At 39.3% G+C, this 22,833-nt stretch overlaps 4 protein-coding genes and 1 long non-coding RNA gene across 5 annotated transcripts; 4 read left to right on the forward strand and 1 right to left on the reverse strand.

The window, feature by feature from the left end:
• The first annotated feature begins 1,493 nt into the window (after nt 1-1,493).
• Nucleotides 1,494-5,310, forward strand: LOC143007748 (histamine N-methyltransferase-like). The gene is made up of 7 exons (XM_076159196.1): nt 1,494-1,602; nt 1,745-1,898; nt 2,046-2,098; nt 2,847-2,954; nt 3,313-3,443; nt 3,943-4,036; nt 4,513-5,310. The coding sequence occupies exons 2-7, from the start codon at nt 1,762-1,764 to the stop codon at nt 4,863-4,865; spliced, it is 876 nt and encodes a 291-aa protein (XP_076015311.1). The 5' UTR covers nt 1,494-1,602; nt 1,745-1,761; the 3' UTR covers nt 4,866-5,310.
• Nucleotides 4,993-7,309, reverse strand: LOC143007750 (uncharacterized). Its single transcript, XR_012964516.1, has 2 exons — nt 7,261-7,309; nt 4,993-5,115 (listed from the first exon to the last, which is right to left on the reverse strand). It is a non-coding gene; the product is annotated as an uncharacterized LOC143007750 (long non-coding RNA).
• Nucleotides 7,310-8,033: 724 nt separating this feature from the next.
• On the forward strand, nt 8,034-11,576 carry LOC143007749 (histamine N-methyltransferase-like). Its single transcript, XM_076159198.1, has 6 exons — nt 8,034-8,333; nt 8,481-8,533; nt 9,302-9,409; nt 9,767-9,897; nt 10,391-10,484; nt 10,961-11,576. The coding sequence occupies exons 1-6, from the start codon at nt 8,197-8,199 to the stop codon at nt 11,311-11,313; spliced, it is 876 nt and encodes a 291-aa protein (XP_076015313.1). The 5' UTR covers nt 8,034-8,196; the 3' UTR covers nt 11,314-11,576.
• Nucleotides 11,577-13,549: 1,973 nt separating this feature from the next.
• LOC143007735 (histamine N-methyltransferase-like) lies at nt 13,550-16,905 on the forward strand. Its single transcript, XM_076159185.1, has 6 exons — nt 13,550-13,849; nt 13,998-14,050; nt 14,819-14,926; nt 15,284-15,414; nt 15,908-16,001; nt 16,478-16,905. Exons 1-6 carry the CDS (start codon nt 13,713-13,715, stop codon nt 16,828-16,830), a joined length of 876 nt encoding a protein of 291 aa, XP_076015300.1. The 5' UTR covers nt 13,550-13,712; the 3' UTR covers nt 16,831-16,905.
• A 1,792-nt stretch (nt 16,906-18,697) lies between these two features.
• Nucleotides 18,698-22,415, forward strand: LOC143007731 (histamine N-methyltransferase-like). Its single transcript, XM_076159181.1, has 6 exons — nt 18,698-19,366; nt 19,515-19,567; nt 20,336-20,443; nt 20,801-20,931; nt 21,425-21,518; nt 21,995-22,415. The coding sequence occupies exons 1-6, from the start codon at nt 19,230-19,232 to the stop codon at nt 22,345-22,347; spliced, it is 876 nt and encodes a 291-aa protein (XP_076015296.1). The 5' UTR covers nt 18,698-19,229; the 3' UTR covers nt 22,348-22,415.
• Nucleotides 22,416-22,833: the final 418 nt, after the last annotated feature.

Consider the following 22,833-nt stretch of genomic DNA (forward strand, 5'->3'; position numbering starts at 1 on the left):
GAAAGCTATACTTCCGTATTTGCACTAGTTATTGAATTATTTGCTAGGAAATCTATCAAACCCAATATTCCCATATCAAATCAATCAATCAGAAGTAGTGAACACTTTCACATTGACCCTTTGCACTCTGCTTTAAAGAAATATACTGTTTTGTTGAATTTACTAAATAAATATACTAGCCACTAAATTAATGCTATAATGACATGACTGTGTAGCAGAATCAACACATCACCCAGTGATGATGGTTCCGGCTTGCGAGCATTGCTTCATTATAAGGCTCAAATATGTTTTGCGGCACCAGACAGATTTTTTGGGAGGCCAAAATGGTAAAGGTTGCTGACCCCTGACTTAGGTTATCGACACCTGATGCTAATGTCCCTGGACCAAACAAATCAAAACTTTTCTCTTTTCTTGAGAAGGTCATTCTTTGTGCTGCAACCTCACTTGAACTCTCTTGAACTTGAGACTTGACAGTTCTGGAAAGGCTGGAAAATTCCAGCACCTGCAAGACAGCTGGGGCATTGGTGGAGCCAAATGTCGTAACTATGTAACTCGTGGTATTTAAGGCAGTTTTCCATTACTCCTTCCCTTATCCTTACCAAAAAAGCATTCCACAGATCCAACTTGGAAAATAATTTAGCATCCTGCAATAGTTCAAAGACTGAGGAGATGAGAGGGGGGAGGTATCTGTTTTTCTGGCGATGTCCTTAAGGACATGGGTCAAATAAGGCCTGCCTCCAGCACTGAACCCACACACTCCTTCATGACCTGCATTTGTGGAGCAGAGAGAGAAGAGAGCCTTCCTTTAGGAAGAGAGGTTCTAGGTAACAGGTCAATGGCACATATTCACAGTGAGGAGGCAGGGAAGTGGCCTTAATATTGTTAAAAAAACTCCCTCAGATCATAATGATGGTAATTGAGACACAGATGTGACACATGAGTGAGTGAAAAGACTTGAAACGAGACAAGACGCAAGTAAAAAAACAACAGAAAATAACAAAAAATGCACAAGTACAAACAACAGTATCTAAACTCAGGGACTAGATGTTAGAATCTGTTATGATTCATACATGCACTTTGTGATTTAGCTTTAAGGTAGGGCAGTACTTTAAATAGTACAAAACATTTATGTACACATATCGTGTAGACATAATCATAACACTAAAAGTAACAATGAATGGTTGACCGATTGTCCTTAAGGGGTTCATGCTGCAATCTCCTTTAGGGAGGACTGAGGTTGAATGTTAGTGAACATTGTGGACACAGATGTGTGGGTGGAAAACTTTCGACAAAGGAATGTAAATGTTTCCACGTGGCAGAGCAGATTCAAGAGACGGCTTGATCAAAACAAGTGGCAGACTGTATGATATACTTTGCAATAAAGTGGGTTAAGAAACACAAGATTACTTGAGATTATAATCTTGATAACTAAGATTAATTAAGATTCAAAGATATGGGAACAGAGAAAGTTAATCTTTTCATTTATGCTTAAAGTGCAGACAATTCCTTTGAGGGGGCAGGCTTCTGCATAGAGCCATAAAACCTGTGCATAAAAGGAATTTCAGTGCTGTTGGCTCCTTCTTTCCACTTCGCACACTGTAGGTGAGTGTTTGTTTGTTTTTCTTACAGTGCATTGTGTCGCCTTTATGATGTGACATCATCGTTACATAAAATTATCTTTTTATAACGACGTTGTAGGCTTAATGAATGTTGATCACATGATTTGCAATTGTTGTGTTCAAAGAATTGCAGGTTTCAGTCATGGCAACAGAGGCAGAGACGCCTGAACTTTATGCGGGCTATCTTACCGAAAGCTTTCATCATTTCCTGAAACTCTCAGATTTAAAAGAGTCCCAGCTCCAGTTTTACGACAATGTCCTGCCAGCAGAATTTAAAAGGTACGGCTTAATTTGATACTTGTTTTACTACATTTAACTTACATTACATGAAATATAATATTTATAGATAGTCTTTTGGACAAAAAGCCATTCTTTATATCTTAGTATGCTTATAACGTGTGATCCCCATCTCTCCTGTTGATGCAGAATTGGAGCAGGTCAAAGCCAAGTGGATGTTTTTGGTGTGGGAAGTGGTGGAGGTAAGAAATGAAACACATGGATCAGTGAGAGCTTTGGGCTGGGTGGGGAAGTTTCTTGACTTTGCCTGATCAGTGTGAGTGCTACTCCTGGTGTCTTGCACACCTCATTGTTTCTTCTTCTTATTGTTATTATCATTCTGCCTGTTTTTGCTCACTCATAACTCAACAAAGTGTGTGCCACGCAATCTGAGCATAGGTTCATATTCATGCTTCATGGTACTAAGACAAGTTTGGAATTGTTAGTCAGAAATTGTATTTATGCCCTAGGAACTACAAACCTGTTTCATCTGTTCAAATGCTCATTTGTGCTATGTTGGTGGAAAGCAAACAAGCTCCTCTAACATCATCTAAAGTGTATTTAATGAGTCATACTGCTGCAGAGTGTCTAGTGCAGTACTTTGATTACGCACATGGTGGTGCCCTTTCACTATGAAATTCCCCTCAAATCCAGCTCATCTTCTTTATCTGTCATTGGGTCATATTCTTTCATGCATGGTTACTTGAGTGTGTTAGATATTTTAATTTCTCATGCAATATCTGTGTACAGACTCCATATTCTCCTCCTTCTGCTTCATGCAGGTGCATCACATTATGTGATGTAGCTGGATGTTGAAGGCTTTATTAATATTAAGTGCAGATCCTCTGCCCTTACTCAAAGACTGACTTGAGAAAATGAAGCAAAAATGACACAAATATTCATACTGAAGTTTTCACACCACATCAAAGGTATTTTCCTGTTTCTTTTCAGGGGAGAATGATGCTCGGATCCTCACTCTCCTGCAGTCTACGTTACCTGATGTTTCCATCTCTGTTGACATTGTGGAACCCAGCTCAGATCTTAGAGGAGAGTTCAAGGGTACTGTCCATTCAAAGCAAACTTGAGCTTCTCTGATGGCATATTTGTTATCATTTGAAATGTGCATTTGGTTGAAAGAATTGATCATTGTCTATGATAATAATATTGCTATTATAAATTAACCTTCAATCTACGCCACTTAAGTCATTTAACCAGCCATCTCATGATAATGAGATGTGATGTGCAACCAAGTTTAGGGAGAGGAGGAATCTACAACTTTGTTCTTCCATGAGTAAAATGTCAACTTTAATGTGTTATGTTCAGAACCGGTGTTACAAATACAATGTTCAAAAGATTCATCAGTTAACATCCCTGTTGGCCTCCTTTCTCTATTTGTTCTACCACGTCTGTCTTGTAGAGCTGCTGTCCAACACTGAGCACCTCCAGAAGATTCCATTTGTTTGGCATAATATGACAGCTGAAGACTACATGAAGGAAGTCAATGGGAAGGAAGACCTGAAAAGATTTGACTTCATACACCTGGTGCAGGTATTCATAACCATGCTGTATGATTTGACAAGCTGGTCTGATGAGGCTCATCGGTCAGACCATTGATGTTGCTGGTCACCCATAATGCCTTTCAGATAGGAGGCTCAATCTGCTTCACACTGCGAGTCAGAGAGTATGAAATATATGGATTCGTATTAGGGTATACTGAATGTTTCAGTAGATTATCCATCTGACATAATGTGTAGTAAGTCTCTGTGCCTTTGTGTCAACATGAAGCATGAAGGGGCTCTGGTAGAGCAAATATAGAAATACTCAACACCAGATCATTATAACTATTATTATACTTGCAGTGTTTATTCATTTCATTCATTATTACATTTTCGAAATTTGGACTTTACTTTTTTTTTCCTAGTTATAATTGTTAAACACTGGCTGTAATACTCCATTGATACTAAACCTAAATCTATGCCATTTATGCTATAAATAAAAACCTTTAACATGACGGTGACATGTTCTCTCACACTCTTCTGCTTGACAGGTGCTTTACTATGTGGATGACGTTACCGAAACCATCAAGTTCTTCCACAGCCTGCTGAAAGAGAACGGCAAGCTTTTGATCGTTCTATGCAAAGGTGAGTAGAAAATGACTGAATGCACTTAATTAAATAATGCCACAGACTGCCTTAAAGGTGCCATATGATGTAATCTTAGAAATATAATCAATGATTCTTGGTGTAATTAATGTAAAATCTGGAGACAGTGGTTATTATGACTGTAGTCTCACATAACAGCTAGAATTGTGTTGGATCATGTTTCTGAAATGACCACTGTCTTGTTTCTCCTGTTTTAGAATACTTCAATGGCGATAGCAATGGCTTCCATTTTTCATTTTGTGTTGAAAACCAAACCAACAGATTATGTGAATGAAGCTATTATACACACTATATACACAGTGTGAAATTATGTACTGAAAATCACCACTTCCAAACCTTTTAGTGATAATTAGATGTCACGATATCACTGTTAAGCTCCTTTTCTCTGTAACACAATATACAATGATTTTGTTTCTGAAATTCATCTGTAATTGATGGTCCTCTGTCTTCTCCAGCCGACTCTGGCTGGGACATCCTGTGGAGGACTTACAAACAGGAGCTCATCAATAGCATCAGGCCCAACCGCATCACTTCAGGAGATGTAGTTTCCCACTTGAAGAGCCTGGGTCTGAAGTTTGAGGAGAACCCAATTCCTGCGACCTGTGACATCACTCATTGTTTTAAGGAGGACGATGAGATGGGACAACTTATGTTGTATTTCATAACAGAACAAGAGCACTTCCACAAGAGCCTCACCCCAGAGCTCAGAGCAGAAATCTTAGACCATCTCAGGAACAAGTGCAGCATTGAAAAAGATGGCAAGATAATGTTTAACAGTGATAGCTGCGGCATAATTGTTCATGCTTAAATATGAATGTTTAACTTCTGATGGCCCCCATTGTCACAATTCCAACTTTGTTGAGGTCCACCTTAACATTACATAAACACCTTTAGGATTGTTGGATTTTAGTTCAGCTTTAGTTTTGAAAAAATAGTTTTGTTTTATTTCTGCCAGTTTTTAGACTTAGCTCTGTTGTTGCAAATAGCTTTGATGTCTAATTTCACTCCGTCTAGAAACTTTCACAGAGTACATTGTCAGGAACAGCAAACTTCAGTGTCTGTTCAAAAGATATTGTGATTTCTTATCTCTAGTGGGAAACTCAAACTCAAGATTAGGCAACTGGGGATGATGGGCCTTAAAAAAAATCATAATAATAAGAAAACATAAAATTGAGTCTCTGCACAAACATTTTTCATTGCATAAGAAACTAAAATGTACATGACACACTAAAGTAAAAAGGCATTAAAGAATATGTGAAAGAATATGAACATGGTGCTTGTTGGTATTTGTCATGTTTCATGCACGGGATCATCGATGTCCATGAATACTATATCTAAAGTTCTAAGGCTTTAAATGTAACAATACCAGTGGGTGGGAAAGTAAAAGAGACAAGATTATCAGTCACATTGTGTATTTTACCCTGTAGGTAAGACAGTACTTTAAATTGTACAAATATTTTAGATAAACATGTGTGTACCTGAAACCCTAAGCATATAACCCTAAGCATATAACAGTAAATAAGCAGTTGACCAACTGATGTGATCAACAGTGTTAACATTTGATTAACAGCTGCCTCGAGGGCAAATGATGAAACAGTTGGCTTACACAACCGAAGCTCATCTGCATGCTGGCTCTCCTCAACGGGGTCTTGATTTGTCTGCAGTTGGGGGCAGGCAGGCAGGCAGGCAGGCAGGCAGGCAGGTAGCAGGATACTGTAAGGAGTGCAAATGAAGCTGCACCATCAAGCCAACAACTTTAGTCTGGCAAAAATAACCATTCAAGTTTGATCAAACCCAGATTCAGCTATGTTATCATATGATACTTTGCAGAGGATGCGCTTTAGTTGGTTAAAAACACAATTTTACAGTAATTCATCTTTTCTTGCACACGTTGTCAAATCCATTTTTGACTTGGTGAACTATTGCCAGATTAAATTTGGCAACATTTGCTAACAAACAGAATTGCCAGCTGTTATAATCGTGCCAGTGTTGGGCCCAGGTAGCATGGAGCAGAGAGAGAAGAGAGCCTTCCTTTAGCAGGAGAGGTTCAAGGTAACAGGTCAATGGCACAGTCAGATTCAGGGAAGTGGCCTAAGTCTTGTTAAAAACCTTCTTCAAATCATGGTGATGGTAAATGACGCCAACACTAGGGTAATATAGAGCGGTCTGGATAATGTGATTGAAGGGCTGGAGGAAGAGTTACAGTCGGTCAACTGATGGCCCCCATTGTCACAATTCCAACTTTGTTGAGGTCCACCTTAACATTACATAAACACCTTTAGGATTGCTGATTTTAGTTCAGCTTTAGTTTTGAAAAAATAGTTTTGTTTTATTTCTGCCAGTTTTTAGACTTAGCTCTGTTGTTGCAAATAGCTTTGATGTCTAATTTCACTCCGTCTAGAAACTTTCACAGAGTACATTGTCAGGAACAACAAACTTCAGGCGAGCGATTGGGCAAGAGAGAGAGAGACACTAAGAGAGAGAGCCCCTCATGATACTGAGGTCCTCGAAATGTGACAGCATTTTCTCAGGACACCCATTTAGTCTGAAAAAGTTGTGCGTTTCTGTCCCTTAATTTTGCCGATAGATCAGCTAGAGGCCAATCTGGCCTGTGTTGTGAACACTGCAGTATGACTACATGTAATATCTTTAGAACTCATTATCACAAGTCAATCTTTAAAAAATAATTGAATATCAGTATCCGCACAGACTATACAGGTAGATAAAGCCTTCAACACCGAGGTACGTCACACCATACAAAAGTGCATTAATGAGGATATGAAATGATCGTGTCTGTTCAAAAGATTTTGTGATTTCTTATCTCTAGTGGGAAACTCAAACTCAAGATTAGGCAACTGGGGATGATGGGCCTTAAAAAAAATCATAATAATAAGAAAACATAAAATTGAGTCTCTGCACAAACATTTTTCATTGCATAAGAAACTAAAATGTACATGACACACTAAAGTAAAAAGGCATTAAAGAATATGTGAAAGAATATGAACATGGTGCTTGTTGGTATTTGTCATGTTTCATGCACGGGATCATCGATGTCCATGAATACTATATCTAAAGTTCTAAGGCTTTAAATGTAACAATACCAGTGGGTGGGAAAGTAAAAGAGACAAGATTATCAGTCACATTGTGTATTTTACCCTGTAGGTAAGACAGTACTTTAAATTGTACAAATATTTTGGATAAACATTTGTGTACCTGAAACCCTAAGCATATAACAGTAAATAAGCAGTTGACCAACTGATGTGATCAACAGTGTTAACATTTGATTAACAGCTGCCTCGAGGGCAAATGATGAAACAGTTGGCTTACACAACCGAAGCTCATCTGCATGCTGGCTATCCATCTTTGACTTGGTGAACTATTGCCAGATTAAATTTGGCAACATTTGCTAACAAACAGAATTGCCAGCTGTTATAATCGTGCCAGTGTTGGGCCCAGGTAGCATGGAGCAGAGAGAGAAGAGAGCCTTCCTTTAGCAGGAGAGGTTCAAGGTAACAGGTCAATGGCACAGTCAGATTCAGGGAAGTGGCCTCAGTCTTGTTAAAAACCTTCTTTAGATCATGGTGATGGTAAATGACGCCAACACTAGGGTAATATAGAGCGGTCTGGATAATGTGATTGAAGGGCTGGAGGAAGAGTTACAGTCGGTGACTGAAGTGGAGGAGAACAGAGTAGAAGACAAGTCTTGGAACATTCTGCTCGCCAGCCAATAACTCTCCCTGAACACTAACCCACGAGAAGAATGAGACATTTAAGCCACAGTGTAGTTATATGGTAAACACTTTCTGAACAGGCGAGAATGGTGAGTGATGAGACACAAAAGGTAAACATGTAAAGTACGAGCCTCGAGGGATGCAGACGATTTCTTAAAAGGGAGCAGGCTGATGCGTAGAGTCAACCAGTCTGTGCACAAAAGGGGTTGTAGTGCTCTCAGCTCTTCCTCTCCACTCCACACACTGTAGGTGAGTGTTTGTTTGTTTTTCTTACAGTGCATTGTGTCGCCTTTATGATGTGACATCATCGTTACATAAAATTATCTTTTTATAAGGACGTTGTAGGCTTAATGAATGTTGATCACATGATTTGCAATTGTTGTGTTCAAAGAATTGCAGGTTTCAGTCATGGCAACAGAGGCAGAGACGCCTGAACTTTATGCGGGCTATCTTACCGAAAGCTTTCATCATTTCCTGAAACTCTCAGATTTAAAAGAGTCCCAGCTCCAGTTTTACGACAATGTCCTGCCAGCAGAATTTAAAAGGTACGGCTTAATTTGATACTTGTTTTACTACATTTAACTTACATTACATGAAATATAATATTTATAGATAGTCTTTTGGACAAAAAGCCATTCTTTATATCTTAGTATGCTTATAACGTGTGATCCCCATCTCTCCTGTTGATGCAGAATTGGAGCAGGTCAAAGCCAAGTGGATGTTCTTGGTGTGGGAAGTGGTGGAGGTAAGAAATGAAACACATGGATCAGTGAGAGCTTTGGGCTGGGTGGGGAAGTTTCTTGACTTTGCCTGATCAGTGTGAGTGCTACTCCTGGTGTCTTGCACACCTCATTGTTTCTTCTTCTTATTGTTATTATCATTCTGCCTGTTTTTGCTCACTCATAACTCAACAAAGTGTGTGCCACGCAATCTGAGCATAGGTTCATATTCATGCTTCATGGTACTAAGACAAGTTTGGAATTGTTAGTCTGCGCTATGACTTGTTAGACAGAAATTGTATTTATGCCCTAGGAACTACAAACCTGTTTCATCTGTTCAAATGCTCATTTGTGCTATGTTGGTGGAAAGCAAACAAGCTCCTCTAACATCATCTAAAGTGTATTTAATGAGTCATACTGCTGCAGAGTGTCTAGTGCAGTACTTTGATTACGCACATGGTGGTGCCATTTCACTATGAAATTCCCCTCAAATCCAGCTCATCTTCTTTATCTGTCATTGGGTCATATTCTTTCATGCATGGTTACTTGAGTGTGTTAGATATTTTAATTTCTCATGCAATATCTGTGTACAGACTCCATATTCTCCTCCTTCTGCTTCATGCAGGTGCATCACATTATGTGATGTAGCTGGATGTTGAAGGCTTAATTAATATTAAGTGCAGATCCTCTGCCCTTACTCAAAGACTGACTTGAGAAAATGAAGCAAAAATGACACAAATATTCATACTGAAGTTTTCACACCACATCAAAGGTATTTTCCTGTTTCTTTTCAGGGGAGAATGATGCTCGGATCCTCACTCTCCTGCAGTCTACGTTACCTGATGTTTCCATCTCTGTTGACATTGTGGAACCCAGCTCAGATCTTAGAGGAGAGTTCAAGGGTACTGTCCATTCAAAGCAAACTTGAGCTTCTCTGATGGCATATTTGTTATCATTTGAAATGTGCATTTGGTTGAAAGAATTGATCATTGTCTATGATAATAATATTGCTATTATAAATTAACCTTCAATCTACGCCACTTAAGTCATTTAACCAGCCATCTCATGATAATGAGATGTGATGTGCAACCAAGTTTAGGGAGAGGAGGAATCTACAACTTTGTTCTTCCATGAGTAAAATGTCAACTTTAATGTGTTATGTTCAGAACCGGTGTTACAAATACAATGTTCAAAAGATTCATCAGTAAACATCCCTGTTTCCTCCTTTCTCTATTTGTTCTACCACGTCTGTCTTGTAGAGCTGCTGTCCAACACTGAGCACCTCCAGAAGATTCCATTTGCTTGGCATAATATGACAGCTGAAGACTACATAAAGGAAGTCAATGGGAAGGAAGACCTGAAAAGATTTGACTTCATACACCTGGTGCAGGTATTCATAACCATGCTGTATGATTTGACAAGCTGGTCTGATGAGGCTCATCGGTCAGACCATTGATGTTGCTGGTCACCCATAATGCCTTTCAGATAGGAGGCTCAATCTGCTTCACACTGCGAGTCAGAGAGTATGAAATATATGGATTCGTATTAGGGTATACTGAATGTTTCAGTAGATTATCCATCTGACATAATGTGTAGTAAGTCTCTGTGCCTTTGTGTCAACATGAAGCATGAAGGGGCTCTGGTAAAGCAAATATAGAAATACTCAACACCAGATCATTATAACTATTATTATACTTGCAGTGTTTATTCATTTCATTCATTATTACATTTCAAAATTTTTACTATTTTTTTCCTAGTTATAATTGTTAAACACTGGCTGTAATACTCCATTGATACTAAACCTAAATCTATGCTATTTATGCTATAAATAAAAACCTTTAACATGACGGTGACATGTTCTCTCACACTCTTCTGCTTGACAGGTGCTTTACCATGTGGATGACGTTTCCGAAACCATCAAGTTCTTCCACAGCCTGCTGAAAGAGAACGGCAAGCTTTTGATCGTTCAATGCAAAGGTGAGTAGAAAATGACTGAATGCACTTAATTAAATAATGCCACAGACTGCCTTAAAGGTGCCATATGATGTAATCTTAGAAATATAATCAATGATTCTTGGTGTAATTAATGTAAAATCTGGAGACAGTGGTTATTATGACTGTAGTCTCACATAACAGCTAGAATTGTGTTGGATCATGTTTCTGAAATGACCACTGTCTTGTTTCTCCTGTTTTTGAATACTTCAATGGCGATAGCAATGGCTTCCATTTTGCATTTTGTGTTGAAAACCAAACCAACAGATTATGTGAATGAAGCTATTATACACACTATATACACAGTGTGAAATTATGTACTGAAAATCACCACTTCCAAACCTTTTAGTGATAATTAGATGTCACGATATCACTGTTAAGCTCCTTTTCTCTGTAACACAATATACAATGATTTTGTTTCTGAAATTCATCTGTAATTGATGGTCCTCTGTCTTCTCCAGCCGACTCTGGCTGGGACATCCTGTGGAGGACTTACAAACAGGAGCGCAGAAATAGCATCAGGCCCAACTACATCAATTCAGGAGATGTAGTTTCCCACTTGAAGAGCCTGGGTCTGAAGTTTGAGGAGAACCCAATTCCTGCGACCTGTGACATCACTCATTGTTTTAAGGAGGACGATGAGATGGGAGAACTTATGTTGTATTTCATGACAGAACAAGAGCACTTCCACAAGAGCCTCACCCCAGAGCTCAGAGCAGAAATCTTAGACCATCTCAGGAACAAGTGCAGCATTGAAAAAGATGGCAAGATAATGTTTAACAGTGATAGCTGCGGCATAATTGTTCATGCTTAAATATGAATGTTTAACTTCTGATGGCCCCCATTGTCACAATTCCAACTTTGTTGAGGTCCACCTTAACATTACATGAACACCTTTAGGATTGCTGATTTTAGTTCAGCTTTAGTTTTGAAAAAATGTTTTGTTTTATTTCTGCCAGTTTTTAGACTTAGCTCTGTTGTTGCAAATAGCTTTGATGTCTAATTTCACTCCGTCTAGAAACTTTCACAGAGTACATTGTCAGGAACAGCAAACTTCAGGCGAGCGATTGGGCAAGAGAGAGAGAGACAGAGAGAGAGAGAGCCCCTCATGATACTGAGGTCCTCGAAATGTGACAGCATTTTCTCAGGACACCCATTTAGTCTGAAAAAGTTGTGCGTTTCTGTCCCTTAATTTTGCCGATAGATCAGCTAGAGGCCAATCTGGCCTGTGTTGTGAACACTGCAGTATGACTACATGTAATATCTTTAGAACTCATTATCACAAGTCAATCTTTAAAAAATAATTGAATATCAGTATCCGCACAGACTATACAGGTAGATAAAGCCTTCAACACCGAGGTACGTCACACCATACAAAAGTGCATTAATGAGGATATGAAATGATCGTGTCTGTTCAAAAGATATTGTGATTTCTTATCTCTAGTGGGAAACTCAAACTCAAGATTAGGCAACTGGGGATGATGGGCCTTAAAAAAAATCATAATAATAAGAAAACATAAAATTGAGTCTCTGCACAAACATTTTTCATTGCATAAGAAACTAAAATGTACATGACACACTAAAGTAAAAAGGCATTAAAGAATATGTGAAAGAATATGAACATGGTGCTTGTTGGTATTTGTCATGTTTCATGCACGGGATCATCGATGTCCATGAATACTATATCTAAAGTTCTAAGGCTTTAAATGTAACAATACCAGTGGGTGGGAAAGTAAAAGAGACAAGATTATCAGTCACATTGTGTATTTTACCCTGTAGGTAAGACAGTACTTTAAATTGTACAAATATTTTGGATAAACATGTGTGTACCTGAAACCCTAAGCATATAACAGTAAATAAGCAGTTGACCAACTGATGTGATCAACAGTGTTAACATTTGATTAACAGCTGCCTCGAGGGCAAATGATGAAACAGTTGGCTTACACAACCGAAGCTCATCTGCATGCTGGCTCTCCTCAACGGGGTCTTAATTTGTCTGCAGTTGGGGGCAGGCAGGCAGGCAGGCAGGCAGGTAGCAGGATACTGTAAGGAGTGCAAATGAAGCTGCACCATCAAGCCAACAACTTTAGTCTGGCAAAAATAACCATTCAAATTTGATCAAACCCAGATTCAGCTATGTTATCAAATGATACTTTGCAACATCATGCGCTTCAGGGAGGCAGTAGCTCAGCAGGTAGAGCTTCTGCCTGGGAACCGGAGGGTTGCCGGTTGGAGTCCCTGCCCAGGTGCCCCTGAGCAAGGCACCGAACCCTCAATTGCTCCCCCCCCTGCAAAGGGTGGTAATTTAATGTAAGTCGCTTTGGATAAAAGCGTCTGCCGAATGGTCGTAATGTAATGTAAATGTAATGCTCTAGTTGGTTAGAAACACAATTTTACAGTAATTCATCTTTTCTTGCACACGTTGTCAAATCCATTTTTGACTTGGTGAACTATTGCCAGATTCAATTTGGAAACATTTGCTAACAAACAGAATTGCCAGCTGTTATAATCGTGCCAGTGTTGGGCCCAGGTAGCATGGAGCAGAGAGAGAAGAGAGCCTTCCTTTAGCAGGAGAGGTTCAAGGTAACAGGTCAATGGCACAGTCAGATTCAGGGAAGTGGCCTCAGTCTTGTTAAAAACCTTCTTTAGATCATGGTGATGGTAAATGACGCCAACACTAGGGTAATATAGAGCGGTCTGGATAATGTGATTGAAGGGCTGGAGGAAGAGTTACAGTCGGTGACTGAAGTGGAGGAGAACAGAGTAGAAGACAAGTCTTGGAACATTCTGCTCGCCAGCCAATAACTCTCCCTGAACACTAACCCACGAGAAGAATGAGACATTTAAGCCACAGTGTAGTTATATGGTAAACACTTTCTGAACAGGCGAGAATGGTGAGTGATGAGACACAAAAGGTAAACATGTAAAGTACGAGCCTCGAGGGATGCAGACGATTTCTTAAAAGGGAGCAGGCTGATGCGTAGAGTCAACCAGTCTGTGCACAAAAGGGGTTGTAGTGCTCTCAGCTCTTCCTCTCCACTCCACACACTGTAGGTGAGTGTTTGTTTGTTTTTCTTACAGTGCATTGTGTCGCCTTTATGATGTGACATCATCGTTACATAAAATTATCTTTTTATAAGGACGTTGTAGGCTTAATGAATGTTGATCACATGATTTGCAATTGTTGTGTTCAAAGAATTGCAGGTTTCAGTCATGGCAACAGAGGCAGAGACGCCTGAACTTTATGCGGGCTATCTTACCGAAAGCTTTCATCATTTCCTGAAACTCTCAGATTTAAAAGAGTCCCAGCTCCAGTTTTACGACAATGTCCTGCCAGCAGAATTTAAAAGGTACGGCTTAATTTGATACTTGTTTTACTACATTTAACTTACATTACATGAAATATAATATTTATAGATAGTCTTTTGGACAAAAAAGCCATTCTTTATATCTTAGTATGCTTATAACGTGTGATCCCCATCTCTCCTGTTGATGCAGAATTGGAGCAGGTCAAAGCCAAGTGGATGTTCTTGGTGTGGGAAGTGGTGGAGGTAAGAAATGAAACACATGGATCAGTGAGAGCTTTGGGCTGGGTGGGGAAGTTTCTTGACTTTGCCTGATCAGTGTGAGTGCTACTCCTGGTGTCTTGCACACCTCATTGTTTCTTCTTCTTATTGTTATTATCATTCTGCCTGTTTTTGCTCACTCATAACTCAACAAAGTGTGTGCCACGCAATCTGAGCATAGGTTCATATTCATGCTTCATGGTACTAAGACAAGTTTGGAATTGTTAGTCTGCGCTATGACTTGTTAGACAGAAATTGTATTTATGCCCTAGGAACTACAAACCTGTTTCATCTGTTCAAATGCTCATTTGTGCTATGTTGGTGGAAAGCAAACAAGCTCCTCTAACATCATCTAAAGTGTATTTAATGAGTCATACTGCTGCAGAGTGTCTAGTGCAGTACTTTGATTACGCACATGGTGGTGCCATTTCACTATGAAATTCCCCTCAAATCCAGCTCATCTTCTTTATCTGTCATTGGGTCATATTCTTTCATGCATGGTTACTTGAGTGTGTTAGATATTTTAATTTCTCATGCAATATCTGTGTACAGACTCCATATTCTCCTCCTTCTGCTTCATGCAGGTGCATCACATTATGTGATGTAGCTGGATGTTGAAGGCTTAATTAATATTAAGTGCAGATCCTCTGCCCTTACTCAAAGACTGACTTGAGAAAATGAAGCAAAAATGACACAAATATTCATACTGAAGTTTTCACACCACATCAAAGGTATTTTCCTGTTTCTTTTCAGGGGAGAATGATGCTCGGATCCTCACTCTCCTGCAGTCTACGTTACCTGATGTTTCCATCTCTGTTGACATTGTGGAACCCAGCTCAGATCTTAGAGGAGAGTTCAAGGGTACTGTCCATTCAAAGCAAACTTGAGCTTCTCTGATGGCATATTTGTTATCATTTGAAATGTGCATTTGGTTGAAAGAATTGATCATTGTCTATGATAATAATATTGCTATTATAAATTAACCTTCAATCTACGCCACTTAAGTCATTTAACCAGCCATCTCATGATAATGAGATGTGATGTGCAACCAAGTTTAGGGAGAGGAGGAATCTACAACTTTGTTCTTCCATGAGTAAAATGTCAACTTTAATGTGTTATGTTCAGAACCGGTGTTACAAATACAATGTTCAAAAGATTCATCAGTAAACATCCCTGTTTCCTCCTTTCTCTATTTGTTCTACCACGTCTGTCTTGTAGAGCTGCTGTCCAACACTGAGCACCTCCAGAAGATTCCATTTGCTTGGCATAATATGACAGCTGAAGACTACATAAAGGAAGTCAATGGGAAGGAAGACCTGAAAAGATTTGACTTCATACACCTGGTGCAGGTATTCATAACCATGCTGTATGATTTGACAAGCTGGTCTGATGAGGCTCATCGGTCAGACCATTGATGTTGCTGGTCACCCATAATGCCTTTCAGATAGGAGGCTCAATCTGCTTCACACTGCGAGTCAGAGAGTATGAAATATATGGATTCGTATTAGGGTATACTGAATGTTTCAGTAGATTATCCATCTGACATAATGTGTAGTAAGTCTCTGTGCCTTTGTGTCAACATGAAGCATGAAGGGGCTCTGGTAAAGCAAATATAGAAATACTCAACACCAGATCATTATAACTATTATTATACTTGCAGTGTTTATTCATTTCATTCATTATTACATTTCAAAATTTTTACTATTTTTTTCCTAGTTATAATTGTTAAACACTGGCTGTAATACTCCATTGATACTAAACCTAAATCTATGCTATTTATGCTATAAATAAAAACCTTTAACATGACGGTGACATGTTCTCTCACACTCTTCTGCTTGACAGGTGCTTTACCATGTGGATGACGTTTCCGAAACCATCAAGTTCTTCCACAGCCTGCTGAAAGAGAACGGCAAGCTTTTGATCGTTCAATGCAAAGGTGAGTAGAAAATGACTGAATGCACTTAATTAAATAATGCCACAGACTGCCTTAAAGGTGCCATATGATGTAATCTTAGAAATATAATCAATGATTCTTGGTGTAATTAATGTAAAATCTGGAGACAGTGGTTATTATGACTGTAGTCTCACATAACAGCTAGAATTGTGTTGGATCATGTTTCTGAAATGACCACTGTCTTGTTTCTCCTGTTTTTGAATACTTCAATGGCGATAGCAATGGCTTCCATTTTGCATTTTGTGTTGAAAACCAAACCAACAGATTATGTGAATGAAGCTATTATACACACTATATACACAGTGTGAAATTATGTACTGAAAATCACCACTTCCAAACCTTTTAGTGATAATTAGATGTCACGATATCACTGTTAAGCTCCTTTTCTCTGTAACACAATATACAATGATTTTGTTTCTGAAATTCATCTGTAATTGATGGTCCTCTGTCTTCTCCAGCCGACTCTGGCTGGGACATCCTGTGGAGGACTTACAAACAGGAGCGCAGAAATAGCATCAGGCCCAACTACATCAATTCAGGAGATGTAGTTTCCCACTTGAAGAGCCTGGGTCTGAAGTTTGAGGAGAACCCAATTCCTGCGACCTGTGACATCACTCATTGTTTTAAGGAGGACGATGAGATGGGAGAACTTATGTTGTATTTCATGACAGAACAAGAGCACTTCCACAAGAGCCTCACCCCAGAGCTCAGAGCAGAAATCTTAGACCATCTCAGGAACAAGTGCAGCATTGAAAAAGATGGCAAGATAATGTTTAACAGTGATAGCTGCGGCATAATTGTTCATGCTTAAATATGAATGTTTAACTTCTGATGGCCCCCATTGTCACAATTCCAACTTTGTTGAGGTCCACCTTAACATTACATGAACACCTTTAGGATTGCTGATTTTAGTTCAGCTTTAGTTTTGAAAAAATTTTTTGTTTTATTTCTGCCAGTTTTTAGACTTAGCTCTGTTGTTGCAAATAACTTTGATGTCTAATTTCACTCCGTCTAGAAACTTTCACAGAGTACATTGTCAGGAACAGCAAACTTCAGGCGAGCGATTGGGCAAGAGAGAGAGAGAGAGACAGAGAGAGAGCCCCTCATGATACTGAGGTCCTCGAAATGTGACAGCATTTTCTCAGGACACCCATTTAGTCTGAAAAAGTTGTGCGTTTCTGTCCCTTAATTTTGCCGATAGATCAGCTAGAGGCCAATCTGGCCTGTGTTGTGAACACTGCAGTATGACTACATGTAATATCTTTAGAACTCATTATCACAAGTCAATCTTTAAAAAATAATTGAATATCAGTATCCGCACAGACTATACAGGTAGATAAAGCCTTCAACACCGAGGTACGTCACACCATACAAAAGTGCATTAATGAGGATATGAAATGATCGTGTCTGTTCAAAAGATTTTGTGATTTCTTATCTCTAGTGGGAAACTCAAACTCAAGATTAGGCAACTGGGGATGATGGGCCTTAAAAAAAATCATTATAATAAGAAAACATAAAATTGAGTCTCTGCACAAACATTTTTCATTGCATAAGAAACTAAAATGTACATGACACACTAAAGTAAAAAGGCATTAAAGAATATGTGAAAGAATATGAACATGGTGCTTGTTGGTATTTGTCATGTTTCATGCACGGGATCATCGATGTCCATGAATACTATATCTAAAGTTCTAAGGCTTTAAATGTAACAATACCGGTGGGTGGGAAAGTAAAAGAGACAAGATTATCAGTCACATTGTGTATTTTACCCTGTAGGTAAGACAGTACTTTAAATTGTACAAATATTTTGGATAAACATGTGTGTACCTGAAACCCTAAGCATATAACAGTAAATAAGCAGTTGACCAACTGATGTGATCAACAGTGTTAACATTTGATTAACAGCTGCCTCGAGGGCAAATGATGAAACAGTTGGCTTACACAACCGAAGCTCATCTGCATGCTGGCTCTCCTCAACGGGGTCTTAATTTGTCTGCAGTTGGGGGCAGGCAGGCAGGCAGGCAGGCAGGTAGCAGGATACTGTAAGGAGTGCAAATGAAGCTGCACCATCAAGCCAACAACTTTAGTCTGGCAAAAATAACCATTCAAATTTGATCAAACCCAGATTCAGCTATGTTATCAAATGATACTTTGCAACATCATGCGCTTCAGGGAGGCAGTAGCTCAGCAGGTAGAGCTTCTGCCTGGGAACCGGAGGGTTGCCGGTTGGAGTCCCTGCCCAGGTGCCCCTGAGCAAGGCACCGAACCCTCAATTGCTCCCCCCTCTGCAAAGGGTGGTAATTTAATGTAAGTCGCTTTGGATAAAAGCGTCTGCCGAATGGTCGTAATGTAATGTAAATGTAATGCTCTAGTTGGTTAGAAACACAATTTTACAGTAATTCATCTTTTCTTGCACACGTTGTCAAATCCATTTTTGACTTGGTGAACTATTGCCAGATTAAATTTGGCAACATTTGCTAACAAACAGAATTGCCAGATGTTTTAATCGTGCCAGTGTTGGGCCCAGGTAGCATGGAGCAGAGAGAGAAGAGAGCCTTCCTTTAGCAGGAGAGGTTCAAGGTAACAGGTCAATGGCACAGTCAGATTCAGGGAAGTGGCCTCAGTCTTGTTAAAAACCTTCTTTAGATCATGGTGATGGTAAATGACGCCAACACTAGGGTAATATAGAGCGGTCTGGATAATGTGATTGAAGGGCTGGAGGAAGAGTTACAGTCGGTGACTGAAGTGGAGGAGAACAGAGTAGAAGACAAGTCTTGGAACATTCTGCTCGCCAGCCAATAACTCTCCCTGAACACTAACCCACGAGAAGAATGAGACATTTAAGCCACAGTGTAGTTATATGGTAAACACTTTCTGAACAGGCGAGAATGGTGAGTGATGAGACACAAAAGGTAAACATGTAAAGTACGAGCCTCGAGGGATGCAGACGATTTCTTAAAAGGGAGCAGGCTGATGCGTAGAGTCAACCAGCCTGTGCACAAAAGGGGTTGTAGTGCTCTCAGCTCTTCCTCTCCACTCCACACACTGTAGGTGAGTGTTTGTTTGTTTTTCTTACAGTGCATTGTGTCGCCTTTATGATGTGACATCATCGTTACATAAAATTATCTTTTTATAAGGACGTTGTAGGCTTAATGAATGTTGATCACATGATTTGCAATTGTTGTGTTCAAAGAATTGCAGGTTTCAGTCATGGCAACAGAGGCAGAGACGCCTGAACTTTATGCGGGCTATCTTACCGAAAGCTTTCATCATTTCCTGAAACTCTCAGATTTAAAAGAGTCCCAGCTCCAGTTTTACGACAATGTCCTGCCAGCAGAATTTAAAAGGTACGGCTTAATTTGATACTTGTTTTACTACATTTAACTTACATTACATGAAATATAATATTTATAGATAGTCTTTTGGACAAAAAAGCCATTCTTTATATCTTAGTATGCTTATAACGTGTGATCCCCATCTCTCCTGTTGATGCAGAATTGGAGCAGGTCAAAGCCAAGTGGATGTTCTTGGTGTGGGAAGTGGTGGAGGTAAGAAATGAAACACATGGATCAGTGAGAGCTTTGGGCTGGGTGGGGAAGTTTCTTGACTTTGCCTGATCAGTGTGAGTGCTACTCCTGGTGTCTTGCACACCTCATTGTTTCTTCTTCTTATTGTTATTATCATTCTGCCTGTTTTTGCTCACTCATAACTCAACAAAGTGTGTGCCACGCAATCTGAGCATAGGTTCATATTCATGCTTCATGGTACTAAGACAAGTTTGGAATTGTTAGTCTGCGCTATGACTTGTTAGACAGAAATTGTATTTATGCCCTAGGAACTACAAACCTGTTTCATCTGTTCAAATGCTCATTTGTGCTATGTTGGTGGAAAGCAAACAAGCTCCTCTAACATCATCTAAAGTGTATTTAATGAGTCATACTGCTGCAGAGTGTCTAGTGCAGTACTTTGATTACGCACATGGTGGTGCCATTTCACTATGAAATTCCCCTCAAATCCAGCTCATCTTCTTTATCTGTCATTGGGTCATATTCTTTCATGCATGGTTACTTGAGTGTGTTAGATATTTTAATTTCTCATGCAATATCTGTGTACAGACTCCATATTCTCCTCCTTCTGCTTCATGCAGGTGCATCACATTATGTGATGTAGCTGGATGTTGAAGGCTTAATTAATATTAAGTGCAGATCCTCTGCCCTTACTCAAAGACTGACTTGAGAAAATGAAGCAAAAATGACACAAATATTCATACTGAAGTTTTCACACCACATCAAAGGTATTTTCCTGTTTCTTTTCAGGGGAGAATGATGCTCGGATCCTCACTCTCCTGCAGTCTACGTTACCTGATGTTTCCATCTCTGTTGACATTGTGGAACCCAGCTCAGATCTTAGAGGAGAGTTCAAGGGTACTGTCCATTCAAAGCAAACTTGAGCTTCTCTGATGGCATATTTGTTATCATTTGAAATGTGCATTTGGTTGAAAGAATTGATCATTGTCTATGATAATAATATTGCTATTATAAATTAACCTTCAATCTACGCCACTTAAGTCATTTAACCAGCCATCTCATGATAATGAGATGTGATGTGCAACCAAGTTTAGGGAGAGGAGGAATCTACAACTTTGTTCTTCCATGAGTAAAATGTCAACTTTAATGTGTTATGTTCAGAACCGGTGTTACAAATACAATGTTCAAAAGATTCATCAGTAAACATCCCTGTTTCCTCCTTTCTCTATTTGTTCTACCACGTCTGTCTTGTAGAGCTGCTGTCCAACACTGAGCACCTCCAGAAGATTCCATTTGCTTGGCATAATATGACAGCTGAAGACTACATAAAGGAAGTCAATGGGAAGGAAGACCTGAAAAGATTTGACTTCATACACCTGGTGCAGGTATTCATAACCATGCTGTATGATTTGACAAGCTGGTCTGATGAGGCTCATCGGTCAGACCATTGATGTTGCTGGTCACCCATAATGCCTTTCAGATAGGAGGCTCAATCTGCTTCACACTGCGAGTCAGAGAGTATGAAATATATGGATTCGTATTAGGGTATACTGAATGTTTCAGTAGATTATCCATCTGACATAATGTGTAGTAAGTCTCTGTGCCTTTGTGTCAACATGAAGCATGAAGGGGCTCTGGTAAAGCAAATATAGAAATACTCAACACCAGATCATTATAACTATTATTATACTTGCAGTGTTTATTCATTTCATTCATTATTACATTTCAAAATTTTTACTATTTTTTTCCTAGTTATAATTGTTAAACACTGGCTGTAATACTCCATTGATACTAAACCTAAATCTATGCTATTTATGCTATAAATAAAAACCTTTAACATGACGGTGACATGTTCTCTCACACTCTTCTGCTTGACAGGTGCTTTACCATGTGGATGACGTTTCCGAAACCATCAAGTTCTTCCACAGCCTGCTGAAAGAGAACGGCAAGCTTTTGATCGTTCAATGCAAAGGTGAGTAGAAAATGACTGAATGCACTTAATTAAATAATGCCACAGACTGCCTTAAAGGTGCCATATGATGTAATCTTAGAAATATAATCAATGATTCTTGGTGTAATTAATGTAAAATCTGGAGACAGTGGTTATTATGACTGTAGTCTCACATAACAGCTAGAATTGTGTTGGATCATGTTTCTGAAATGACCACTGTCTTGTTTCTCCTGTTTTTGAATACTTCAATGGCGATAGCAATGGCTTCCATTTTGCATTTTGTGTTGAAAACCAAACCAACAGATTATGTGAATGAAGCTATTATACACACTATATACACAGTGTGAAATTATGTACTGAAAATCACCACTTCCAAACCTTTTAGTGATAATTAGATGTCACGATATCACTGTTAAGCTCCTTTTCTCTGTAACACAATATACAATGATTTTGTTTCTGAAATTCATCTGTAATTGATGGTCCTCTGTCTTCTCCAGCCGACTCTGGCTGGGACATCCTGTGGAGGACTTACAAACAGGAGCGCAGAAATAGCATCAGGCCCAACTACATCAATTCAGGAGATGTAGTTTCCCACTTGAAGAGCCTGGGTCTGAAGTTTGAGGAGAACCCAATTCCTGCGACCTGTGACATCACTCATTGTTTTAAGGAGGACGATGAGATGGGAGAACTTATGTTGTATTTCATGACAGAACAAGAGCACTTCCACAAGAGCCTCACCCCAGAGCTCAGAGCAGAAATCTTAGACCATCTCAGGAACAAGTGCAGCATTGAAAAAGATGGCAAGATAATGTTTAACAGTGATAGCTGCGGCATAATTGTTCATGCTTAAATATGAATGTTTAACTTCTGATGGCCCCCATTGTCACAATTCCAACTTTGTTGAGGTCCACCTTAACATTACATGAACACCTTAAGGATTGCTGATTTTAGTTCAGCTTTAGTTTTGAAAAAATGTTTTGTTTTATTTCTGCCAGTTTTTAGACTTAGCTCTGTTGTTGCAAATAACTTTGATGTCTAATTTCACTCCGTCTAGAAACTTTCACAGAGTACATTGTCAGGAACAGCAAACTTCAGGCGAGCGATTGGGCAAGAGAGAGAGAGAGAGACAGAGAGAGAGAGAGCCCCTCATGATACTGAGGTCCTCGAAATGTGACAGCATTTTCTCAGGACACCCATTTAGTCTGAAAAAGTTGTGCGTTTCTGTCCCTTAATTTTGCCGATAGATCAGCTAGAGGCCAATCTGGCCTGTGTTGTGAACACTGCAGTATGACTACATGTAATATCTTTAGAACTCATTATCACAAGTCAATCTTTA

The sequence above is a fragment of the Genypterus blacodes genome, unplaced genomic scaffold (assembly GCF_046128005.1).
Source record: "Genypterus blacodes isolate CSIRO-AG114 ecotype Tasmania unplaced genomic scaffold, CSIRO-AGI_Gbla_v1 ptg000093l_1, whole genome shotgun sequence".
Lineage (NCBI taxonomy): Eukaryota > Metazoa > Chordata > Actinopteri > Ophidiiformes > Ophidiidae > Genypterus > Genypterus blacodes.